General features: G+C 36.8%; 2 protein-coding genes across 5 annotated transcripts in view; both read left to right on the top strand.

The window, feature by feature from the left end:
- The window catches only part of LOC109107481 (kinesin-like protein KIF19), a 43,342-nt gene extending 41,611 nt beyond the window's left edge, over window positions 1-1,731 (top strand). Inside the window, exons 19-20 of the mRNA XM_042735939.1 lie at window positions 164-329; window positions 585-1,731. Of these exons, the coding sequence (XP_042591873.1) occupies window positions 164-329; window positions 585-718 (300 nt within the window). The 3' untranslated portion in view covers window positions 719-1,731. The remainder of the gene's footprint in view (window positions 1-163; window positions 330-584) is intronic.
- An 823-nt stretch (window positions 1,732-2,554) lies between these two features.
- Window positions 2,555-22,088, top strand: LOC109107482 (cholesterol transporter ABCA5-like). Of its 4 annotated transcripts, none has more exons than XM_042735935.1 (39): window positions 2,555-2,713; window positions 3,498-3,641; window positions 5,016-5,205; window positions 5,494-5,661; window positions 5,842-5,939; window positions 6,374-6,600; window positions 6,701-6,842; window positions 7,450-7,638; window positions 8,388-8,535; window positions 9,014-9,182; window positions 9,487-9,545; window positions 9,842-9,952; window positions 10,045-10,220; window positions 11,316-11,435; window positions 11,524-11,662; window positions 11,740-11,830; window positions 11,956-12,095; window positions 12,477-12,596; window positions 12,761-12,962; window positions 13,256-13,422; window positions 13,514-13,641; window positions 13,852-13,989; window positions 14,066-14,179; window positions 14,736-14,906; window positions 16,477-16,590; window positions 16,861-16,998; window positions 17,095-17,163; window positions 17,247-17,338; window positions 17,603-17,732; window positions 17,821-17,938; window positions 18,022-18,113; window positions 18,195-18,370; window positions 18,605-18,680; window positions 18,763-18,857; window positions 18,955-19,074; window positions 19,185-19,337; window positions 19,503-19,582; window positions 19,661-19,716; window positions 20,042-22,088. In XM_042735935.1, exons 2-39 carry the CDS (start codon window positions 3,537-3,539, stop codon window positions 20,180-20,182), a joined length of 4,962 nt encoding a protein of 1,653 aa, XP_042591869.1. In that variant the 5' UTR covers window positions 2,555-2,713; window positions 3,498-3,536; the 3' UTR covers window positions 20,183-22,088. The 4 variants fall into 4 exon arrangements, with proteins under 4 accessions (XP_042591869.1, XP_042591871.1, XP_042591870.1 ...); XM_042735937.1 differs by lacking the exon at window positions 2,555-2,713 and adding an exon at window positions 2,928-3,021; XM_042735936.1 differs by lacking the exon at window positions 2,555-2,713 and adding an exon at window positions 3,019-3,151.
- Window positions 22,089-22,172: the final 84 nt, after the last annotated feature.

The following is a 22,172-nucleotide window of genomic DNA, read 5'->3' on the forward strand; positions in this document are numbered from 1 at the left end:
TATAAATATTTTACAGTTTAAATAATAGGCTACTAATTGTTTGGGAATAAAAGACTACTACTATTACAATACGAAATCTTCTAATGCTCAAAAAATAGACTTTAAAACATAATTTCTATACATGTATTTTTGCAACAAACTCAATATTTTCTCCGCTCCATAGCTGTCTCAGGCTAAGAACACAAGCCAGCGATTTCGTCCCCTGGACAGCACCTCTGATCCCCACCTGCACATTAACGGTCATCCCCCGGCCCCTCTTCTGCGCCCCCAACACAGAGCCCAGCCTCAGCTTACAAAAGTTCGACCCTCTCACAATATCCACCAAACAGGTCTGATATCACAATTTGATTTTAGTTATTTTTTAATGATTTATTCATTTACTCATTCATGATGTATTATTATTTTTTTTAATGCATACATTTATCCATTTATTGCAAGATAAACCTGTAATTTATTCCATCCAATTTGTGTTCAGTTTTTTTTTTTTTTATGCACACATGTATTGTGTTCAATAGCACTAAGAACAACTACTGAGAAAGTTAGAGTCAGTTTCATTTCCTGTTGACCTTATTAATTATTCACAGGATCAACAGCAGATGTCCCTTCCTCCACTCTGCCCTCACACCTCATCAAACGTGGCCCCCAAACCAGGCAACTTCAGCCCCTCCTGTACGTCACAACCACCGGAGCAGGGGGTCAGCGCACCCGCAAACACTGAAGCCTGGCCTGAGGATAGACTGTCTCCTCTCAACCCCAGCATCAGCAATATGGAACCAGTAAAACATGTAGAGACCAAGTGGAAGGTTTCTTCTCATATCCAGATGAAGGAGCTGTACAATGGATGATAAAACATTACTGAAATGTATCTGGTCACATGAAAACTGGGCTACAAAGAAAGACAATGTACCCCTGCTTTGCCACCTGGGTTTTTTCTAAAATGCTCCTTGCTTTTGTCTGAAGACATGCAACTTACAATGTCTTCTTCTATTTTATTTTTTAAGTACATTGGCTTATGTAATTGGCAAAAATGTATTGTCATGAATTCAATGGCCTTGAATTTTGTAGAAACTTCTCACAAACACACTCCTTTAAAGCCGAGCCAATAGGACAGGGGATGTAACCTGCCTCAGATGCCTTCCGATTGAATATGTATATCAGGCCTTATAGTGACAACTGAAAATCATTAAGCAGTTCCCAAATACATATTTAAATCTGCAGAACTGAAACGGTGATGCTTGTTTATGAGACTGAGGAATCAAATATACCCCTCTCATTCCCCAGGGAGCAATATATATTTTGCAGCTTCTCTGGCTGTGAAAGGTTTGCTCCCTCAGGTCTTGCACAAATGAATGTACTGTCACATTGCTTATGATTCATATGTCTGGCTTCTGTGACCGATCCATTTACTGATGTCATTTTGTGTTTACTGCTAATAATCAAAGTAACTTTGCCTTCACTGTCACGCAGGTTTCAGCGTACTGTAGCTGTTTTCTCTAAAATCCTTTTGGGTTTGTGTTAGTTCTTAGTACCAGAGAAGGTGGCATACTGTATTTAACGTAGTTCATACCCTCAGTGGAATGTTTTTAATCAAAAAAGGGAAAAAAAATGGATGCCTTTCTTTGGAAAGACTATTTTTGTTTTGTTTTTCAGAATTATACATGCATAGACACCTTTTTTTTCTACTCTTAATTTTATACCTGTTTTGTAACCAAATAAATTTGATTGACAAAGTGATTGCAGTAGTGTATGTACTGTACATATCGCCTACACATACATTTTTGTGGAGGTCAGTTCTAAAGACATTATGTTGTGGAAAAAAAAGTCTTCTCTGTCTTGCAAAATAATGCTTAGAGTTCCAGAAGTCAAAATTTATTGCAACTTTATTGCAAGAAGACAACAAAGGCGAGATGCCTGCACAACATCTGAGTCTTTCTCTGTCCAGACTACCATCTTTGTACATTTTTGTTGTTGGTCACTGACCAGTAAGCGTACAGACCATTCTTACATCATACATCATTCCCAGCACTTTCCACAATTGTTTATTATTTTTCAGAACACTTGCTTTCATTGCAGAAAACCACCTGATAGTCTGTTTTTCAAAAGATACGTTTTCTCATCTACCCCTTTCCAGGTGACCGAGGTTGCAGAGGATTACACATTTTATGATTTTAATAAGTTTTACACACATTATCTATCCAAACCTATGGCATCTCCCTTCTCCAGTATTTCTGTGTATTCTCCATTCGTAAGCTCAGTCAGTTTTGCCTGGAGGCCTTCAGATGCACCCACCCCACATGCGAGGAAAACTAACCTTCACAAACATGCAAAATAACTTGTTTTCTATATGATAAATTATTTAATCAGTCATAGTATACAAATGTTTCCCTTTTAGGAACCTACAGTAGGCAGCTGGCGTCGGAGGTGTGTTGCTGACGTCAATTACAAACCACACAACCAATCAGCGAAGTCCTACAAGTTCTGAGGGCTCGTGATTGGTCTGCTTTACATCGACGAATCACGACTCTCGTAACTTGTAGCGCTGCGCTGATTGGTTGAATGACTGGTCAGTCCAGCAGCTGGCAGAGGCGCAAGTAGTGTTGACAACCCCGCCCTGGATCTCTTCTCTGTTTATCTATTTCCCAAAGGATTTTTATTTGGAAAGAATAAAGCGAATTTGGAGGAAAGGAAAGACATGTCTTAATGTATTTCATACGTAAGTGCACTTCCTTGTTTAAGCTTGACGTAAAGCTGTTAGCCACTTTGCGTTAAATGTCAGTATTTACACACCGAGATAAGCGAACAAAACGTATTATTACATCGGTAGTTTTCTCGTTTTGTTCTACTATTTTATGAACATTAGAAGAACACATATGTACTCTATTTTAAAGAAAATAGAAGACGCGAAAGCCCAGCCTTGCCGTTATTGGCCTGCCCCGCGCGCGCACGCGCAACATGTCGTGTGCACGCGACCTCCTGAACCCGCAATAACATTCTGCATAAAAATTCGTTTGTGTTTTACAGGTAACGTTAGTTAGAAGCACACTGTCACTCTTAACTAGCTGTTTTCTCGTATTCTTGTCTGCGTACTCGCCTTTCCCTTCACTCTGCTTTAGGTGTTACCAGTCGTGACATTGGAAACTTCGAGGACGAGGTTTAGTAGTGAATGATAAAAAGTTTAATAGCTGCATATAAAATAGCATAAGTTGTTTTGTTTGTGGGGGTAGAACTGTTTAATATAAACTCAGAAACAAAAAAAAATCTGAATTGGCAGATGTAAACTAAGTTATGAGGAAAAAGATTGAGATATAAATTCGCAATTATCTTTAATTAATTTATGTATTTATTAATCAGTGGCATCTTATCATCTTATCTAATCTTAGCTTTGCCGAATAATATTATGAACTATGATTTGTGAAGAAACATACTGTTGGCATGACAAATTCAAAGCAAAAAAAAAGGCCTAACTTGCAATAAGAAGGTTGTGTTTTGCTTTGCAGCTCTCTGATCCACGTGCCAGTCAGAAGCGTGCTGGAAGAATGCAGCCTATAACCAGAAGAGATGCCGGAGTCTGGCATCAAACGAGGAGCCTGCTCTACAAAAACCTGCTGATCAAATGGAGGACCAAACAACAGAGTCTCCAGGTGCCTTTCATCTGCCACTCGTATGCTTTCTTCTCCGCTCCAAATCTGTTGCACTATTAAAGCTTTTGCACGTCTCTTGCCACGGTATTGAGCTCCCTCTGAAGTCTTCACCAGAAATGACTGAAATGTCCATTTCAACCCAGGGTTTTTGTGTGCCCTAAAAAGTGTTAACTTGTATTTCTACCAATCAAGGTCTTAAATCATAGCAGGAAGTCTTAAATGTGTAAAGTCATGGCAGTAAATGTTGCACGCATTGTAAAAATGAATATCTGCCTCAGTATTTCTTCCTTGTTTTCCAATACGAAAATATCTAAACATCCTTAAATCAAGATGCATTTACTCGAGATGTAAAATTAAGATATGAAGTCTCATTTTCTTGAAAATGTTAAGAAGAAATTGCTTGAAAAAAAAAAATGGCCTTGCTATTACACATTAACAGTGGTTAAACTGTTAATCAGAATTATTTTGCTCAATGAATATAAGTGATTAATAATCAAGCTAATTATTTTTTTTTTTTTTTTTTTTTTTTTACATTTTAATCAGAATTATTGCACATAAGCACAAATCAAAAGAATGTCAACTTGTGTGGTTTGCTCGGGGATCTAGACTGGCAGATATCACAGGCAGTTATGCTTAATAGAGAGAAGAAGAAATCATAATCACAAATAAAATACAATTTATCATGCAGCACTGTTGTTTCTTAATATTTATTTACGCCCATCCACTCTGTTTTACTGCCCAGCAGGATGTTTATTCTCTGCTTTAAATCAGAAAGAGAAAAAAAAATAAAAAAATTAGTAAATGTAATAGTGAATTTATTTATTTATTTATTTATTTTTTTCTATTTTATTAAATTTTCACTTTCAGTGCCACATGATTCTACAGAAATTATTCTAATAACTGATTTGGAGGCCAAGAAACATTTCTGATTATCTATGCTGAAATTAATTGTGCTGCTTAGTATTTTAGTTTTACTGCCCAGCAGGATGTTTATTCTCTGCTTTAAATCAGAAAGAGAAAATTTTTTATGGATATTTGCCTTTTTTTTTTGGATGGGTGTTCCACTAGTTCACGTCAGCACCTACCATCAACACTTAAGTACTTTTAAACTGACTTTGTAAAGTTAAAATTGTTATGATCCATTATGGAAAGCAGTTGTAAATGGAACAAAATGAATTGTATTATGAAATAGTCATGGTTGGGATTTTTTTGTTTGTTTTATTTTTTTTGTGGTGGTGGTGATGAGGAAGGTTGTTTTGTTGTTTATTTTTTATATTATTGAAATTTTGGAAGATTATTATTATTATTTTAGGACAGTATATTTTACACAACATTTCTTTGTCAAATGTAATTGTTGCTCTTCTTTCTTCGCAGGAGTTGATCTTGCCATTGCTGCTCCTGGGCCTCCTCATCCTCGTTAGCACCATCAACCCTCATGTCTCATACGGCAGTATCAGCAACAAGGAGCTGGAGTATGAACGGAACCTGTCACTCAAAGCTCTCGGCTACACCCCCATCAACAATGTCACCAATCACATCATGGAAGAGGTGGCACGGGAACTGTGTACGTCAGATTTATTGTTGTATTTCTTGAATTTTCTTTTTTTAAAGTTTACATTTTACCAAATGTAGCTTTTTATGTTGACAAAAATAAAATCTGTAACGTTTATGCATAATTTAAATTTTTCTGTTTCTAATTTAAAGCAAACAGTTAAATAGTTTTGCATGGTGTATTATTTTATGTTAGTGAATGTTTTGCTAATTAATGGTGTGGTAGTGTTGACTGATGGTTTTTAAAGAGTACTCGCTGTGTGCGTTTCTTTTCATTTGTTTGTGGGTGTTGAATCCGCAGCCATGAATGAGCAATTAGAGATGTTCTCCACTGAGGAACAACTGGACAATGCCAGTCTCTATGATCCTGATGGCTTTGTAGGAGTGGTCTTCTTGGATTCGATGGAGTACCTTCTGCGATTCCCGTTTGGCCAAGTCCCTCTGCCTATCGACTTCACCGAATCAATAAGTGAGAATCACTCAGTGCTGAAGTCATAAAGCCACAGCAGCTGTGGCACCTGATTTAGCTTCTTCTTTGGTTAATTGGCGACCTCCTTTTTAATGCAAATGACATTCACTTTGTAACCATGTGATCTGTAATGAAAGGAGCTGGTATGACGGGTGTGTATTTTCTTTTTTTTATCCACAGCAAGCTGTTACACAAACTATGTCAACTGCCATGCCACCAACTACTGGTACTCTGGATTCATACGGCTGCAGTCTCTCATTGATGCTGCCATTATACAGGTTTGAAATGGCATGGATTAATAATTTATTGGTATTGAAGCATTATAGCTATTAAAATGGAGTGCATATGCCTGCGGAAGTTTGGGATGGACATATATTAACTGATAAAAGCTGAAATGTTCTAAAAGATGCCATAACTCTAGTCTTCACATGATCCTTTAGAAATCATTCTGATATGCTGATTTTCTGCTCAAGAAAGATTTTTTTTATTATTGCTGTTGAAAAATGATCAATCTTGAAAACAGTTGTGATGAAACCATCATGCAGTTTTTTTAGGATTCTTTAATGAAGAGAGGGCTCAAAAGTTCAAAACCTTTATTTCAAATGGAAATCTTTTGTAGTATCAGATTTCTACAGTGTTTTTATGGTAATAGGATGTTGCTGAGTGGTATGATTTTTTTTGCTTCCGTAATTACGTCTTCATTCTTTTGCAGATGAAGACCAAACGTCCCGTGTGGAACGAACTAAAAGTGCGTGCAGTGATGATGGGACATCCGGGTACAGTGGAGGTCCAGAGGTCCCATTATGCCCTGATCTCCATATACCTAGTGCTGGCGTTTACACCCTTTGTCTCTTTCCTCATTGTCAACGTGGTCACTGAAAAAGAGCAGCGGCTGAAAGACACAATGGGCATGATGGGATTGTATGACTCTGCCTTTTGGTAAGTGTATCCACTGCAGGAATTATGACATTATAATTCATAGCCAATTTAGAACATGTATAAATGGTCAGTCTGTAAACTTTTCTTCCGATTTCTTTAGGCTTTCATGGGGCCTCCTCTATGCTGCATTAGTGACGACCATGTCCATTCTCATGGCTGTTATAGCAACCTGTACACCCCTGTTCTCCAAAAGCAACTTTTTTGTCATCTTCCTCCTCATTTTCCTCTATGGAATATCTTCTGTAAGTCCTAGCAACCCTCCAATCACATCCTGAACAATAGCGACTCGAAGCTTTAGAGTGCGCAAAGCCATTTAAATGGCCATCACTCGTTTGGCCTAAGGTCTCGATTTCTGGCTGCACTGAGAGTAGTCATGAGAGTAGAGTGACAGGCTAATCTGGGATCATACTGAATGTGTTATTAGTTTTCATTTTCGTTTTCCAAGGCTAAATTGCTTTCTGCTGCGTTGGATTTCTTTTGCGTCAGTGGGGTATGACAGTACTGGTGAAATATCTGACAGAATTTCTTCAAGAAAGCATTAGCCATGAAGTTTTGTCAGCATTACAGTGTATTTTCTTCAAGAAATGAAACAACATTTGCGAGTTATTTCCATAATGTGACATTTCTAAATGGAACAGGATATATAACGTGAACAAAATACTGGACAGGTTTTGTTTTTTTACATTGGGAATTGATTGTATTGTGAAAAGTGGTGTCAAATGTGACATTAAGACTTAAAAATGTAAGGGTCTGTTGTTTTTTAACATGAGATGATGAATTGAACACAATAAGATCAGTGTGTTACATTTTAGTTTGCTGACCTCACACCTTTCTTCAAATATCCCACAGATTTTCTTCTCCTTCATGTTGATCCCTTTGTTTAAGAAGCCCAAGTTTGCAAGTACAGTGGGCTCCATGCTGACTTTTGTGTTTGCGTGTCTATCTCTTTTCACTGTGCTGATGAGAGATTTCGCCCCGTCAGCCGTGTGGCTCCTCTGCCTTCTGTCTCCCAGTGCTTTCTCTATCGGCATCGCCCAGGTAACACACTTTTCCACAAACGCGCTCCATGGTGTCCATGGCTTAATGACGGTCACCTTGGTTGTGGGACCGTTAGCCAAGAAATGCATATGAGAATAGTGATGATTTGAATAACAAATCAGTAGTACTCTAGCCTAGAACATTTTAACACAAAGTAGTTTATGTACACTTTTGTTGGGGTGTTCTTTTTTTTTTAAGGTAATATTTTTATTTAGCAAGGATGCATTAAAATGATCATAAGTGACGGTAACAATATTTGTAATATTACAAAAGATTTCTATTTCAAATATATGCTGTTGTTTAGAACTATTTTATTTATCAAATTATTTTGAAAACAGAAAATGCATCACAGTTATGCAAAATAAAATACTAAGCAGCACAATTAATTTCAGCATAGATAATCAGAAATGTTTCTTGGCCTCCAAATCAGTATATTAGAATAATTTCTGTAGAATCATGTGGCACTGAAAGTGAAAATTTAATAAAATAGAAAAAAATAAATAAATAAATAAATAAATTCACTATTACATTTACTGGATTTTTTAAATCAAATTAATGAAGGCTTGGTAAGCACAAGAGACTTCTTATAATAAAATCAATAACATTAAAAACATTTTATAAAAAAATGTATACTACCATTCAAAAGTTTGGGGTCAGAATGTAGTTAGTTATGGTTAACAATAAAAAAGTTCAAAATCCCATACATGAAATAGTGTATATTCTGGCACTGTTTATGTGTGTATGTGTAGGTGGTGTATCTGGAAGCTCAGGGGGACGGCGCAGTGTTTTCCTCTCTTGGCAGTGGTCCTCACGCCCTCTATGTTCCTATGGTCATGCTGTTTTTGGACTGCATTCTCTATCTGCTTTTAGCCATTTACCTGGACCAAGTGCTACCAGGTGACTACTAGAGCCAAGGGATTTTGCATAACTAGTTATTAACCACAGAAATTCTCTTTGTGTTTTAGTACAGATCCAGTTCTTAATTGTGTTTATATTCAGGTGTCATATACAGATTTATACCAATGCAAATTAACTTGATCAGCCTGGAAACAAGACTGAGTTTGTTCACTGTCCATTTAATGTGACTTCAGAATGATTTTGATACTTGAGATTTACTTTATATATATATATATATATATATATATATATATATAAGATTTTCTTATATATATATATATATATATATATATTTAAATTGCAGCATTTAAATTGCAGCAGTTTGTTCTCTTTAAAGGATTAAAATCATTTAAAGATGCCATAAAAATCATTATGTGGCTGCTCTAAAGAATACACACAAACATCTGTCTTAGTTATAACTTAACTGGGATGGAGGCGTTTGTGACCTTCTCACATAAATGTCTATTTCTTCCTTCAGGCGAGTTTGGCACAAGGCGCTCAGTGCTATACTTCCTACAGCCATCCTATTGGTCTAAGCGCTATGTGAAGGTGAGCTCTGTGTATGAGGGCGAGGTCAACGGAACCCCAGTGAATGATGAATCGGTGGAGGCGGTTTCTCCTGAGTTTAGAGGCAAAGAGGTTATCAGGTGCAGACTTGAAACACAAATTGACCAGTGGTCCACAATTTGTATGTCTGTCTATCGATTTGTCTAACTATCTGTCTGTCTATCTTTAGATCTATCTTTATTTTATTTTATTTTTTGTACCTCCATATTCAGAACAGTAAAGCGATTTAGAGAGCAGTTCTGAAAAAGAAGCAATGTTTTTAGACCTGATGTATGTTTAAATCCTTCAAAGCCTGGATAGAATTGGGCTTGAAGAGAGCTGGCACCCAGCCAGAGCAACCCATTTAATATCCATTTCTGTGTTTTATTTTTTTACTCCTGTTAGGATCTGCAATATTCGTAAAATCTACAGAGAGGAAGACACCAAAGTGGAGGCTTTGAGAGGTGAGGCTTCCCACCTGTGTCCAAATTGTTATACTTCCTTGTTTTTGATACACAAATGATGTATGCATCCTCTTGCTCAGCATTTATGGATTTGAGGACTAAATTACTTTTTGTATACTATAAATAAAATGCTTAAAGTCAGCACAAAATGGTATTTGCAACACTTTAGTACCTCCATAGTACTAAACAGTCCCAGAGTGCACATGATCTTGGCCTTAAAAATGAAGTTTATGACCAGACTTCTGGCTCTGATGTGTATGTGAATGTTTTGTCTTCTGTACATTTGTGATCTATAGGTTTGACTTTTGACATCTATGAGGGTCAGATCACTGCCCTGCTGGGTCACAGTGGAGCAGGAAAATCCACCCTCATGAACATCCTATGTGGCATCTGCCCCCCTACAGAAGGTCAGACATGTGATGCATAGATGCTAATTTTGAAAATTGAAGTTGTACTGTTGCTATACTAACGATTCTATTATTCTGTGTTTTACGCATAGGCACAGCAACCATCTATGGCTCTCCTGTGGCAGAGATAGCAGAGAGGGCTGAGATGAAACAGCTGGTTGGTATATGCCCCCAGTTGAACATCATCTTTGATTTGCTCACTGTTGAGGAACACCTGAGAATCTTTGCTGCCATCAAAGGGATCCTGCCCTGTGATATTGATGGTGAGGTAGGAACTCCCAGTGGATCTAGAGATCACATCCTTCTGACCGCATGTTGACTCGTTGTGTGGGAAATTCAAAAAGAGTTTCCCATACAATGCATCAAAAAAGCTGATTTGACATCAGCTCCACACTGCGTTTAATTACGTTCATTATACAATGCAACAGTGACCTCACACTTAAGTGGTCTTGGCTTCAAATGGATTTTTTGTTTAATTCCTTTTATCCATAGATACACTACCAATCAAAAATTTGGGAACGGAATTTTATTTGTATTTTTTTTTTTTTTTTGGTGTTTGTGAAATGAGTCTCTTATGTTCACCAAGGCTGCATTTATTTGATTAAAAATAAATAATATAAAAATATATAGTTAAATAAAAAAAAAAAAAACAATTTAAAATAGCTGTTTTCTATTTTAATATATTTTAAAATGTAATTGATGGCAACACTGAATGTTCACTTCAGTGTGACATGATCATGCAAAAATTATTTCTGAAAACAATAAAAAAATGATATATATATATAATATACATACATGAAGAAAAAAAACTGTAACACATTAGAATAATGGTCCATTAGTTAATGTTTGTTAACTACTTCAGTTAACATGATCTAAGCAAGAACAATCCTTCTACAGCATTTATTAATCTTTGTTGATGTTAATTTCAGCATTTACTAATGCATTATTTAAATCAAAAGTTGTGCTTGTTAGCATTAGTTAATGCACTGTGAATTAGCATGAACTAACAATGAATAACTGTATTTTCATTTACTAACATTAACAAAGATGAATAAATACAGTAATAAATGTATTGTTCATTGTTTGTTCATGTTAATTAATTAACTAACATTAACTAATGGACCATTATTCTAAAGTGTTACCAAAAAAACATAATTTGCTTAAAATAGAAGTCTTGTGTAACAATGTAAAAATCCTTCCAGTCACTTTTGATCAATTTAATTTGTCCTGGCTGAATAAAAATGTACCGACCCAAGAATTTGAAATGGTAGTATTTAAAAAAATCTTCAATAAAGCTAGAAACATCCAGTAACTTCATGCTTTTTTGTTAGAATTTCTATTTCTAAAATATCTCTCATTTTAAGTGAGAAAAGTTCTAAAGGATCTGGATTTGGAAAAGATTATGGACGCCCAGGCGAAAAACTTGAGTGGAGGCCAGAAAAGGAAGCTCTCTGTGGGCATAGCGATTCTCGGAGACCCAAAGGTAAATGTCTGATGGCTTATACCTTTGACTTCTTGATTCATTTGCTTATTTATCCCCCTCCCTCGATGTCCTTTTGCTTATGAATCAGATCCTTCTTCTGGATGAGCCAACGGCTGGTATGGACCCAGTGTCTCGACGCCAGGTCTGGTCCTTACTGAAGAGCCATAGAGCAGGCAGAGTTACTGTATTCAGCACTCATTACATGGATGAGGCAGATATACTTGCAGGTACTTTGAACATATTTCACTTTTCTTCCATCAGTCATTTATGCCACACACCTCTGACTGCATTTTCTGTCACACAGATCGTAAAGCTGTCATCTCTCAAGGACAGCTGAAATGTGTTGGTTCCTCTTTGTACCTGAAGAACAAGTATGGGGTCGGCTACCAACTTAGGTAAGTCTTAAAATAAGTGCCAAAAGTTAAATATTTATGACATTCTATGTGTATGTATGTATTTTTTTTCTTCCTGTCACCCATTGCTGCTGCTACATTAACACGTCATTCTAAACCTCTTCTAGAATGTCTGTAACTGAAGGCTGTGAAGTGGACAACACCACATCACTGGTCAAGCAGCATGTTCCCAAGGCTCAGTTGTCAAGGCAGCAAGAGGCTGAGCTTACATTCACATTGCCTTTCGAGAGCATAGACACTTTCCCAGGTCTCGCTTCTGTTTGCCCTCATGTCACCATCTGCTATGTGCCACACTGCCATATGGCCTGCGGAGCAACAGATTGCTTCATGCTTTCACCAGGACTGTGGTGTTTTATTTTTATTTATGTAGATTTATTGTCGGTAGCCTTTTTATATGAAGTCTATGGTTACTTCATGCTCACAGTTCAATTTATTCACTTTCATATCATTCCAAACCTGTATGACTTGCATCTAGGTTTGTATTGACATGAGGGTTAGTAAATGTTGAGAAGTGCAAAGAAGTGCTTTTGGTGTGTGTGGTTCGTTTTCTTGTTTCTTGCATCCTATAATATTAACAATTTCTATGCTAACTAAACTCTTCTCGGCTCTCACTCATGTTGCACTCCAGGGCTGTTCGCGGAGCTGGACTGTCGACCTGACCTGGGAATCATTAACTATGGTGTCTCCATGACAACATTAGAGGATGTCTTCTTGCGCTTGGAGGCAGAGGCAGAAGTGGATCAGTCTGGTAAGATAATCACCTATCTAAACCGTTTCAAAGCATCTCTGTTCAGATGAAACACTTCAACACTTGACATGAACTACATGAAACTAATCAGTATTACAATGAACCACCACAGTGATCAAGAGGTATAACGCCTACTCTATTTGTGTGGGTTCTGTCTTTGGTAGATTACAGTGTGTTTAACCAAGAAAAGGAGGAAGACGAGGGAGACGCGTCCTCTATGGATGACACAGACCAGCGGCTGCTGATGTTTTCAGACAGCAGGCAGGATGCAGTAACTGGTCGAGCCCTTTGGAGGCAGCAGTTTAGCACCGTGGCCTGGCTGCACATGGTCAACCTAAAGAGAGAGAGAAAATCTATCATAAACAAGTGAGCACATGCTAGCAAGTACTACTTGATCATGTTTGCCTTTCATTAAAAAAATACAAAATCTTGCAGACCCAAAATTGTATATATATATAGATATGACCCAAAATTGATAGATATATATTTTTTTTTTGTAGATATTTTTTTGTTTTTTGGTTTGTTGGTATATGGATAGGTAGTACTAGAACAGGTCGAGGTGATGGATGCATGATCCATTTAATTATTCTAATTATCCATATGATTCATTTGTTATACAAAGCTGCAAGTCATCCTTTTGTCTCCTTTCTTTTACCCAGTTTGACGCTGTTTCTAGTGTTCTTAATTGTAATGCTTATGCTGTTCGTGGCCTGGGGAAACTTTCATAGTCTTTCTCCTAAAAGACTGTTATCACCTATATACCTGCTGCACCGCAACGAGGCTCCTCGCAAGTACACCACCAGTCTGCTTGTGCAGAACTCCACCGGTCTGTGACAGTACTTGTGTGTATTATACTGACAATTGTTGTCAATTCACATTAGCCAGTTTGGTTAATTGACATCTGTATTCTGTGGTAGACTCTGACCTGTCAGGGTTCATCCACAATCTGGAGTCTCAGGATATTAAAGTGGAAATGATGGAAGAACTGGACTACATATCTGCTGCACCTGTCAGCGCCGCCATCAACGTGACAGGATCCAGTGAGGTGAGAAAGAGAATTGCATGTTTTCATACCAACTGGTTAACTGGTTTACGTCTCTACGCTTTTACACTCCACAGTTTGAATTTTAGGAATTCATTTCTCAACATTGCTCTGAAATGATTGTTTCTATGTTGAAAATTAATTAAAACACTGGCTGGTCTTAAAAATATTTATTTACCCCTCCTGTCCTTTCTTCTTGTTTCTCAATACCAGAATTTTACCTACATTTTAGCATTTAACAGTACCACTATCCACTCTTTGCCTATGGCTGTCAATGTGCTCAGTAACGCCCTCCTGAGGGGCTTTAATGGCACTGGACACATTAAAACATGGACTAAACCCTTCTACTATGTAAGTGTAGTGCATTAGAACACTGCTATTGTTGTTTCTTGTGAGCGTCTACAGCTATATTCTGTCTGCATTTTAGCAAATCCCAGGTAAAGTGTCCCATGCACTGGTTTACATTGAGGGTGTGATTCTTGGGATACTGGCCGCTGGGATGCCAGCCTATTTTGCAATGGACCACACAAGAGACAAAGAGGTATATATGTGGATTGTTACTTCATATAATGATAGTTTAAATTTAAAATTTGTATAATTATTATTAAAAAAAAAAAACTTATTTTAACTTCATTATTTTTATCTGGCAAGTATGCATTAAATTGATCAAAACTGACAAATGTGTTTTACATTGCAAAACATTCTTTTTATAAATAAATGCAGTTCTTTTGAACTTTTCTGATAAAAGCAAATCCTCATATTAGAATGATTTCTGAAGGTTCATGTGAAACTATAGACTTTTAATGATGCTGAAAGTTCAGCATTGCATCACAGGAATAAATGTTTTTGTTTTTTGTTTTTAAATGCAGTTATTTGTAATAATATTTCACGCTACTTTATTTTCGATCAAATAAATGTAGCCTTGATAGAGACTCTTCTAAAACATTAAAACATCTTACCGACCCCTATCCGTAGGGGTCCCCTTAAATAGATTTTATCAGAATGTCTCTACAACAATATGTCAGTGATGTTTTAAGAATGTTTTTACATTGAATGCAACCTCTCTATCTTCACTGTTTTATTTGTTTTTTTATCAGTTGAAGTGTCGCTCGATCCTGAGGATCTCTGGTCTTGTTCCTTCAGCGTACTGGTGCGGTCAGGCAGCTATTGATGTCCCTTTCTATTATCTTATCTTAATCTGTATGACCAGCACCCTGTTTGCCTTCCATTCTACAAACCTGCTAACCTTCTATAATACCTTGTCTGTGGTAAGAAAACGCTTCACCCAGCTTCCACTAGACTTTATGAAAATAGAAGTTATTTAAGCATAAAGAGCAGAGCAGATGTTAGCATTAGCATATGACAGGGGGGGCGAACTTTGGGTCCTGGAGAGCCGCAGTCCTGCAGAGTTCAAACTCACCTCCCTGTAGCTTCCTAGAAACCCTCCAGGCCTTGATTAGCTTGTTCAGGTGTGTTTGATTCAAGGTTATTATAGTTTTGCATTTTTTTATTAGTTTTTATTTTTATTTAGTTTTGTTTTCAAATTCAGTTTAGTTTTAATTAGTTTTTAAAGTGGGTTTGCTAGTTTAGTTTAGTTTTTTGAAAATGCTTAGTTTTAGTTTAGTTTTTATTAGTTTTAGTGTTAGTTTTAGTCTTTTTTTGTAATTTGGGTTATTTATCAGGGCAAGATTCAAAAAGGTAGGAAAAGTATCTTGTAATAATAACTCAACAAAAACATCATACAATTTTAGAAAATATTAATTCATTAAAAAAAATAAAAGGGGGCACATAAAGTGTACATATGAGCACAAATATGTAAACAGTCTCAACACTCCGCAGTAAGTGCAAAATGTGTAAGTGACGTGTGCCAGTAAAAAACCTAAAGAGCCAACAGACTAAAGACGACATACACGAAGCGCATGTATTCAACCCATTTTTGAGCCACAACAAGACTTTTGTCAGATTGTCAGGGAGCTCAATCTGAGAAAAGAACATCAAAAATAACAAATAAAAAGAATGATCCATATTTTCACACCCTATACTATAATAGCCTACTCATCTGGATTGAAGCAGTAAACATTTAGTGTAAGAGTAAACAAATGACATAACATTATTTAAATTTGAATCACAGCTTATATAGTGTATCGACAACCCAAGTGCATTTTACCTCAAACTTGCGACTAGTTAACTTTCTAAAGTAGCAATCGCTTCTTGGGTTGACATTCACACACTGACAAAATTATATTCAGAATTAAAAATATTTTTATACCACTTTTTAATGTGTGATTGTGTAAAGGTGTTCACGAGATACCAACTTTTCGCGAACGTGCTTTCAACGTCGAACACTCATTCTCATGGAGACGTGGTGTGCACGGAGGGGAGGGGCTGTGTGTGTGTGTGTGTGTGTGTGTGTGTGTGTGTGTGTGTGTGTGTGAGAGAGAGAGAGAGAGAGAGAGAGAAACGCGTGAGTGAGAGACGCAGGGAAAGGAAATGTAGCTGAACGTTATTTGCTCTATGAAGGACATTGACAAAGACGAAAACTAAGGACATTTAATCTATAATTTTATTTTATTCTAGTTAGTTTTGACAAACACACATTACAGTTTTGGTTAGTTATCGTTATTTTTTTTTTTAAATGCCTCATTTTTTTTTTTTTTTCAGTTAATGACAATGTTTTTTCCTGCCTAGTTTTCGTTTTTTCGTTCGTTTTCATTAACGATTATAACCTTGGTTTGATTAGGGTTGAAGCAGAACTCTGCAGGGCTGCGGCTCTCCAGGACTGATGTTTGCCATCCCCGGCATATGACAACTCTGCTACTATCTTTACTCTATTTTCAGGCTCTGTGTCTGATTGGCTTCGCTCCAGCCATGGTTCTCTTCACATACTGCATATCTTTCATGTTCGTCAAGGTCCAGAGCAATAGGGACTTCTTCTCAGGGGTCTCCATGATGGTGAGTCTTCAAGAAACTTTCCCACAACCTTCAAACAATCTTAATAATAACAATAAACCTGTTCCTGTGGAAAAACCTGGAAATATCATTTAAAACCAGAACGGAAATTAATTAACTTAAAAATAAAAAAAAATCATGAAAAGGTCTATAATGAAATAATATTTCATATTGTGAATTAATTTATATTTGAAATTATCTTTCAAATACAAATGTGTCTGTAGGAAGGAATTAAAGCAATTTTTTTTTCTTTTTTTCTTTTTTCTTCCGTAGTTGTGTGTGGTTTCTGCATCCATAGTCCCGGTGGCTCTTGTGAATAAGTATTCTTTTGTGGCTCATCTCCTACACATTGCACTGTGTTTCTTCAGTCCACTCTACCCTCTCATGGGCTGCCTTAACTGCATTACCATGGTAATACTTTACTTACAGGACTCATACTCGATGTCTGAGGTTATAAATGAAATGTCCATATTGTTATTGAACCTAATACAAGTATTTTTATTCTAGGCCACCTTCCTTCAGTCTCCTCATGATGATGATTTCCTGTGGAAGAATCTCTTCATCTCTGTTGTGTCTGTAAGTTGCTGTAAATATCATTTTATTGTCTCAAAGTGTGTTATAATGTCTTTTACACTGAATCTTTGTTGTGTCGTCCATAGCCATATATCCAGTGTATTCTGCTGCTCTTCACCCTGAGATGGCTTGAGATTAGATATGGAGGGAAGACCATGAAAAATGATCAGCTCTGCAGGTCTGTCTGCATAAAACTAAATACCAGACTACATTTTTGCATAAAGTGTCTGATCAGGAATAAAATGACACAACTTGTATAAAGAATGGAAGTGAATTGGGTACAACAGTCAAAAAATGGCATTTATTATCTTATATGCAGAATATTTATTATTGACATATTTATACAATGAGGAATATTAAACCATTTTACTAATTTGTTTTATAATTAATTAATCAGTTTTTTTATCAGCAAATAAGCAAGTATATTCTCTTTGTTCTCCAGGATTTCCTCCCAAGCGAAGAGCAAAGCTCAGCGAAAGCCAGAGGAGAACACGAGTGAGGATGAGGATGAGGATGTTCAGGTGGAGAAAGCTCGAGTGAAGGAGGCATTGACTTGTCAGAGCTGTGAGGAGGTACAGCCCCACTTTTCTGTAGTCTTAAGAGACTCAAATCACTATTGTCCGATAACTCATTAAAAATAGAAAAATCTAACTTTTACAGAAACCGTTGGTAGTGGTGAGTAACCTCAGCAAACAGTACAAAGGCAAGAGGGAGGGATTTTCGCTCAGCAAAAGAAAGAAAGTGGCCACTAAGAACGTCTCATTTTGTGTTCGCAAAGGTAGAGTCTGCCTCTGATTTGATGTACTGTAAGTAATGATTTTAAAGAGAGCAAGCAGTTAATGACCAAAGGTCTGTTCTCAGGTGAGGTTTTGGGTCTGCTGGGACCAAATGGAGCAGGAAAGAGCACTATCATGCACATGTTGTCTGGAGTCACTGAACCCACTGCTGGACAGGTTTGTGTTCTCTTATGAGTTCTTTTGATCATATGAGATGTCTTCAGTGTGTTATGACTAAAGTTTGATATTTATTTTTAGATTCTAATGGGAGATTACGGAACAGACTTCCAACAAGTGGAAAACCCCTTGGAACATGTAGGGTACTGTCCTCAGGTGAACCCTCTGTGGCCTAGAATCACTCTACAGGAGCACCTGGAGATCTATGCTGCTATAAAGGGGCTACGGCAGCATGATATCCCAAATATCATTAAGCGGTACCATATTTATTTATTTTTTTTTTTTTTTCACATTTACACTATTATTCAAAGTTTGGGGTCAGTAAGATTTTTTTTTTATCTCACTTTCACCAAGGCTCCAATTGTTTGAGGAAAAATAAAATATTATTATTATTTATTATTTTATTACATTTTTTTTAATGTGACTCTTTATCCACCACATTATACAGTGTGACCACCACAGTGCAAGGCTTAAGTATTGTGTCTTTACAGTGTTGTGAATGCTCTAGAGCTGAAGGATCATCTTAACAAACAGGCTAAAATCTTGTCTGTTGGGCTGAAGAGGAAGGCAAGTAAAAAAAAAAGAATTCATTATCATGAAAAACCAGACTTTGTATTTTAGGCTTATTTTTTAATCTTTTTCATACTAGCTGTGCTTTGCACTAAGCATGCTGGGAAATCCTCAGATAGTTCTGCTGGATGAACCATCTACAGGAATGGATCCCAAATCAAAACAACGCATGTGGTAAAATTTACTACACTGATGTTACTTGATATAATCGAACCGTGAACATATAAAACAGGTCTGCAAAAGTGAACATTTCTGTTGTTCACTCCAATAGGAGGGCGATCCGAGCTGCCTTTAAGAACAAACAGCGAGGAGCCCTATTTACCACCCACTACATGGAAGAGGCCGAGGCTGTGTGTGACCGTGTGGCCATCATGGTTTCTGGCCAGCTGAGGTGAGGCTTGAGATGGATATAAAACTCAATTAAAAATGGCATGGATTAACGTGAACATGAAGAGAATTTCTGAGCAAGCAAGTAAAATGTTCTTATGTTGCCTCCTGCAGGTGTATTGGCTCTATTCAGCACCTGAAGGGGAAGTTTGGGAGAGGCTACAGCCTAGAGATTAATCTCAGGGAGGAGCTCACAGGTCTCCAGGAGGTAGCGCTGTTGCACAAAGAGATACTGAAGATATTTCCCCACGCTGCTCGTCAGGACAGGTAATGAGTGTCTGTATTGGTTTAGAAATTTAATGGGAGAATAAAAGATGTCAGATTAAATCATGATTGAAGAATAAAACTGCCAGTGTCTGGCATAAAAGTAAAATGTAAAACCTCTATGAGTTAGAAATGTTAATTCTGTGTGTATGTCTTGGATCTTTGCAGTTTTGCCACACTGATGGTGTACAAAATTCCAATGGAAGATGTGAAGTCGCTAGCCAAGTCCTTTGCTCAGTTAGAAAGTGGTAAGAAATGGACACATAACAACTACACAGTTTTTGTGAAGAATAAATTTTTTGACCATTCTCCTAATTTCTTCACAGCTAAACAGAATTTTAACTTTGAAGAGTACAACTTCTCCCAGTCAACGCTTGAACAAGTATGTTACAATGTATTTATGTATTTAAATGAAAAGAATTGTGAATTAATTTATTATGTATTAATTTTAAATATAAAAAATATGATATTAATTATCAATTTTTTTTAATGACATTTAGACTTAAAAATTGCCAGTGGAGTAATGCAAAGTAGACTTTGCATTTTCTGTAAATAAGTTAATATCTTGTGCAGTTTTTCTTCTCAGATGAATTGATCTTGTTTAGCATTATAAAAAAAGCAAAGAAACTGTTGTTAATTAGGATTTTTGCGATACTTGTCTGTCATAGCTAATTACATTTAACTGAAAGTGTATACCTGTTCTACAGGTTTTTATGGAGTTTGCTAAAGAGCAAGAGAATGAAGAAGAGGAGGTCGGATCACTTAGCACGACTTTTCAATGGCAGAGACTGAGACAGGACGGCCCTGTATCCATCAATCACACTGACAGCATAGTACACCAGCTATGAGCCAATCCTGTTGAGCCTTCCCTGAAGCCTTGTGCCCTTCTTTATCCTCTGTCTCTTTCTCTATCGCTCTGCATGTGCCATCATTTGCCTTAAAGAGCCTTAAACTGATGGGAATCACAGGACAATAGACTGTGGAGAGTGTGGTTGTGTGTGTGGGCTGTGAAAGTTGCTTTGGCTCTGGTATTGGCACTTACTCAGGTGGGAACTGACACATGACTTCAGTGTCAGCTGTAAACGCCAAGCTAGACCTTGCAATTCTTTTTGTTGTTGTCATTTGTTTTTATAGAGAGTTTTTCTTTTTTAAATTCTCACTCTCTGTAAATTCTTATATCTTCCGTTCACCTGATGTATATCAAACACAGCATTCCGTTGTTTCCATATACACTAAGTCAGTCACTGGGAAATGAATTGCATGGAGCGGGTTCCACATTATCGAAACGGTACCAGAGTCTCAGTCACATTGACACCAAAACAGTGGTTTTAGGTGTCTGTAGCATGGGATATAAACTTGCGTCTCTGTGTGTATGGCTGTATTATGTTATTATCTATGTGTACTGTTGTAAGGTAAGTTTGCAGACAGGAGAATCTCATCACAGCTGTGTGCAAACTTTCAGGTAGCATTAACACTGAGATTTACTAGCATGTATATGGCTGCTCTTATTTCTTGTAACTCTTTTTAGGGCGGAGCGGCCCTGCCGGTGCATGAAGCCTCTTCTGTCTCAGCTGCACATGGGAGATCCACAAGACTCCTTTCTCAAACAGCAGCACGTGTTTCAGGCTTTCACACAGAGCTCTCCAAAGAAAAACAGGGCTAAGCAGTCACAGTGAGTAAGCAAGTGGGTTAACTGAGACACTGAAGAACTTCTCCCTGTCATACCTTTTCTGTCCCGTCATCAGGTGGCCTTCCTTTAGGAGGAGTTTTAACATTAAAATCAGTAGCTTAAGAATGTAGCCCTCACAATCCACAAAGAAACATGTAGCACTCCAGATTAGTCCAGTGTAAGGCTTCAAATTTGGGAGATTTTGAACACCAGAATTAGGCTTGTTTTCAGTTGGTTGGTTCTCGTTCAAGAGGGTCCGTCTTTTTGTAGATTTTGGGATATTTTTATTAAAATTTTACATTGATTAAATATATATATTTTATATGTGTATATATATAATGTACTTTTTTTTGGTTGCCAATATGTACACTCCTAAAATGATTTATTTGTATGGCACGTTGGAGAATACCTTTCAAGAGCCAACAATTAAAAAAAAATTAAAAACAATAATCTATACTAATGGCACAGTATTGCATTTTTTTTTTTAATTGTTAATGTATTAATGGGTATTACTTTAAAATAAGATCCTGCACATTAGTCAATACAATGGCTAATAACAATTAAATACCATTTTACAGCATTTTATTCATTTTTATTTTTATTTTTTGGCTTCATCTTCACAACAAAGTTTGATTGACAGCTAATCAAACTCTTTTTGTCTTGTATTGTCCATTTTTAGAGGCACACAATTCAACCTCTGTAGCATCTGAAGTGCTGCAAATATTTTAAATGAATAAAAAGATGTCCTCGTAATGGAGTAATTATGGCTGACATGCACAGACACAGTGCCTTTTGCGTGGTATATATAATTGTAATTTTTGCACATTTTGGCTTTTATTTCCAAATATATGAATATGAATGTGCAATATATAAAAACTTGTGTGTGTGAGTATTTATTGTATTATGTAGACGGTGTCATTGCAAACTGCAATATTAATGTTGTCTCTCTTATAAACTTTGTCTTGCAGTACAATGTAGCCACAAATATATAATCTTTCAGAACGCTTTCCACTCTCTTTCCAATTTCCTTCCCTCTGTATGCAAAAATTCTGTTTGAAAATAAATTGTATCCAGGATGTTGTTAATCTTTGGACTAAAGGTGTGAATAAGTTGCACATTTCATGTGTACTTCAAACTAAGATGAGCTACATTGGTTTTACTGATTTGTA

The sequence above is a fragment of the Cyprinus carpio genome, chromosome B12 (assembly GCF_018340385.1).
Source record: "Cyprinus carpio isolate SPL01 chromosome B12, ASM1834038v1, whole genome shotgun sequence".
Taxonomy (NCBI): Eukaryota; Metazoa; Chordata; class Actinopteri; order Cypriniformes; family Cyprinidae; genus Cyprinus; species Cyprinus carpio.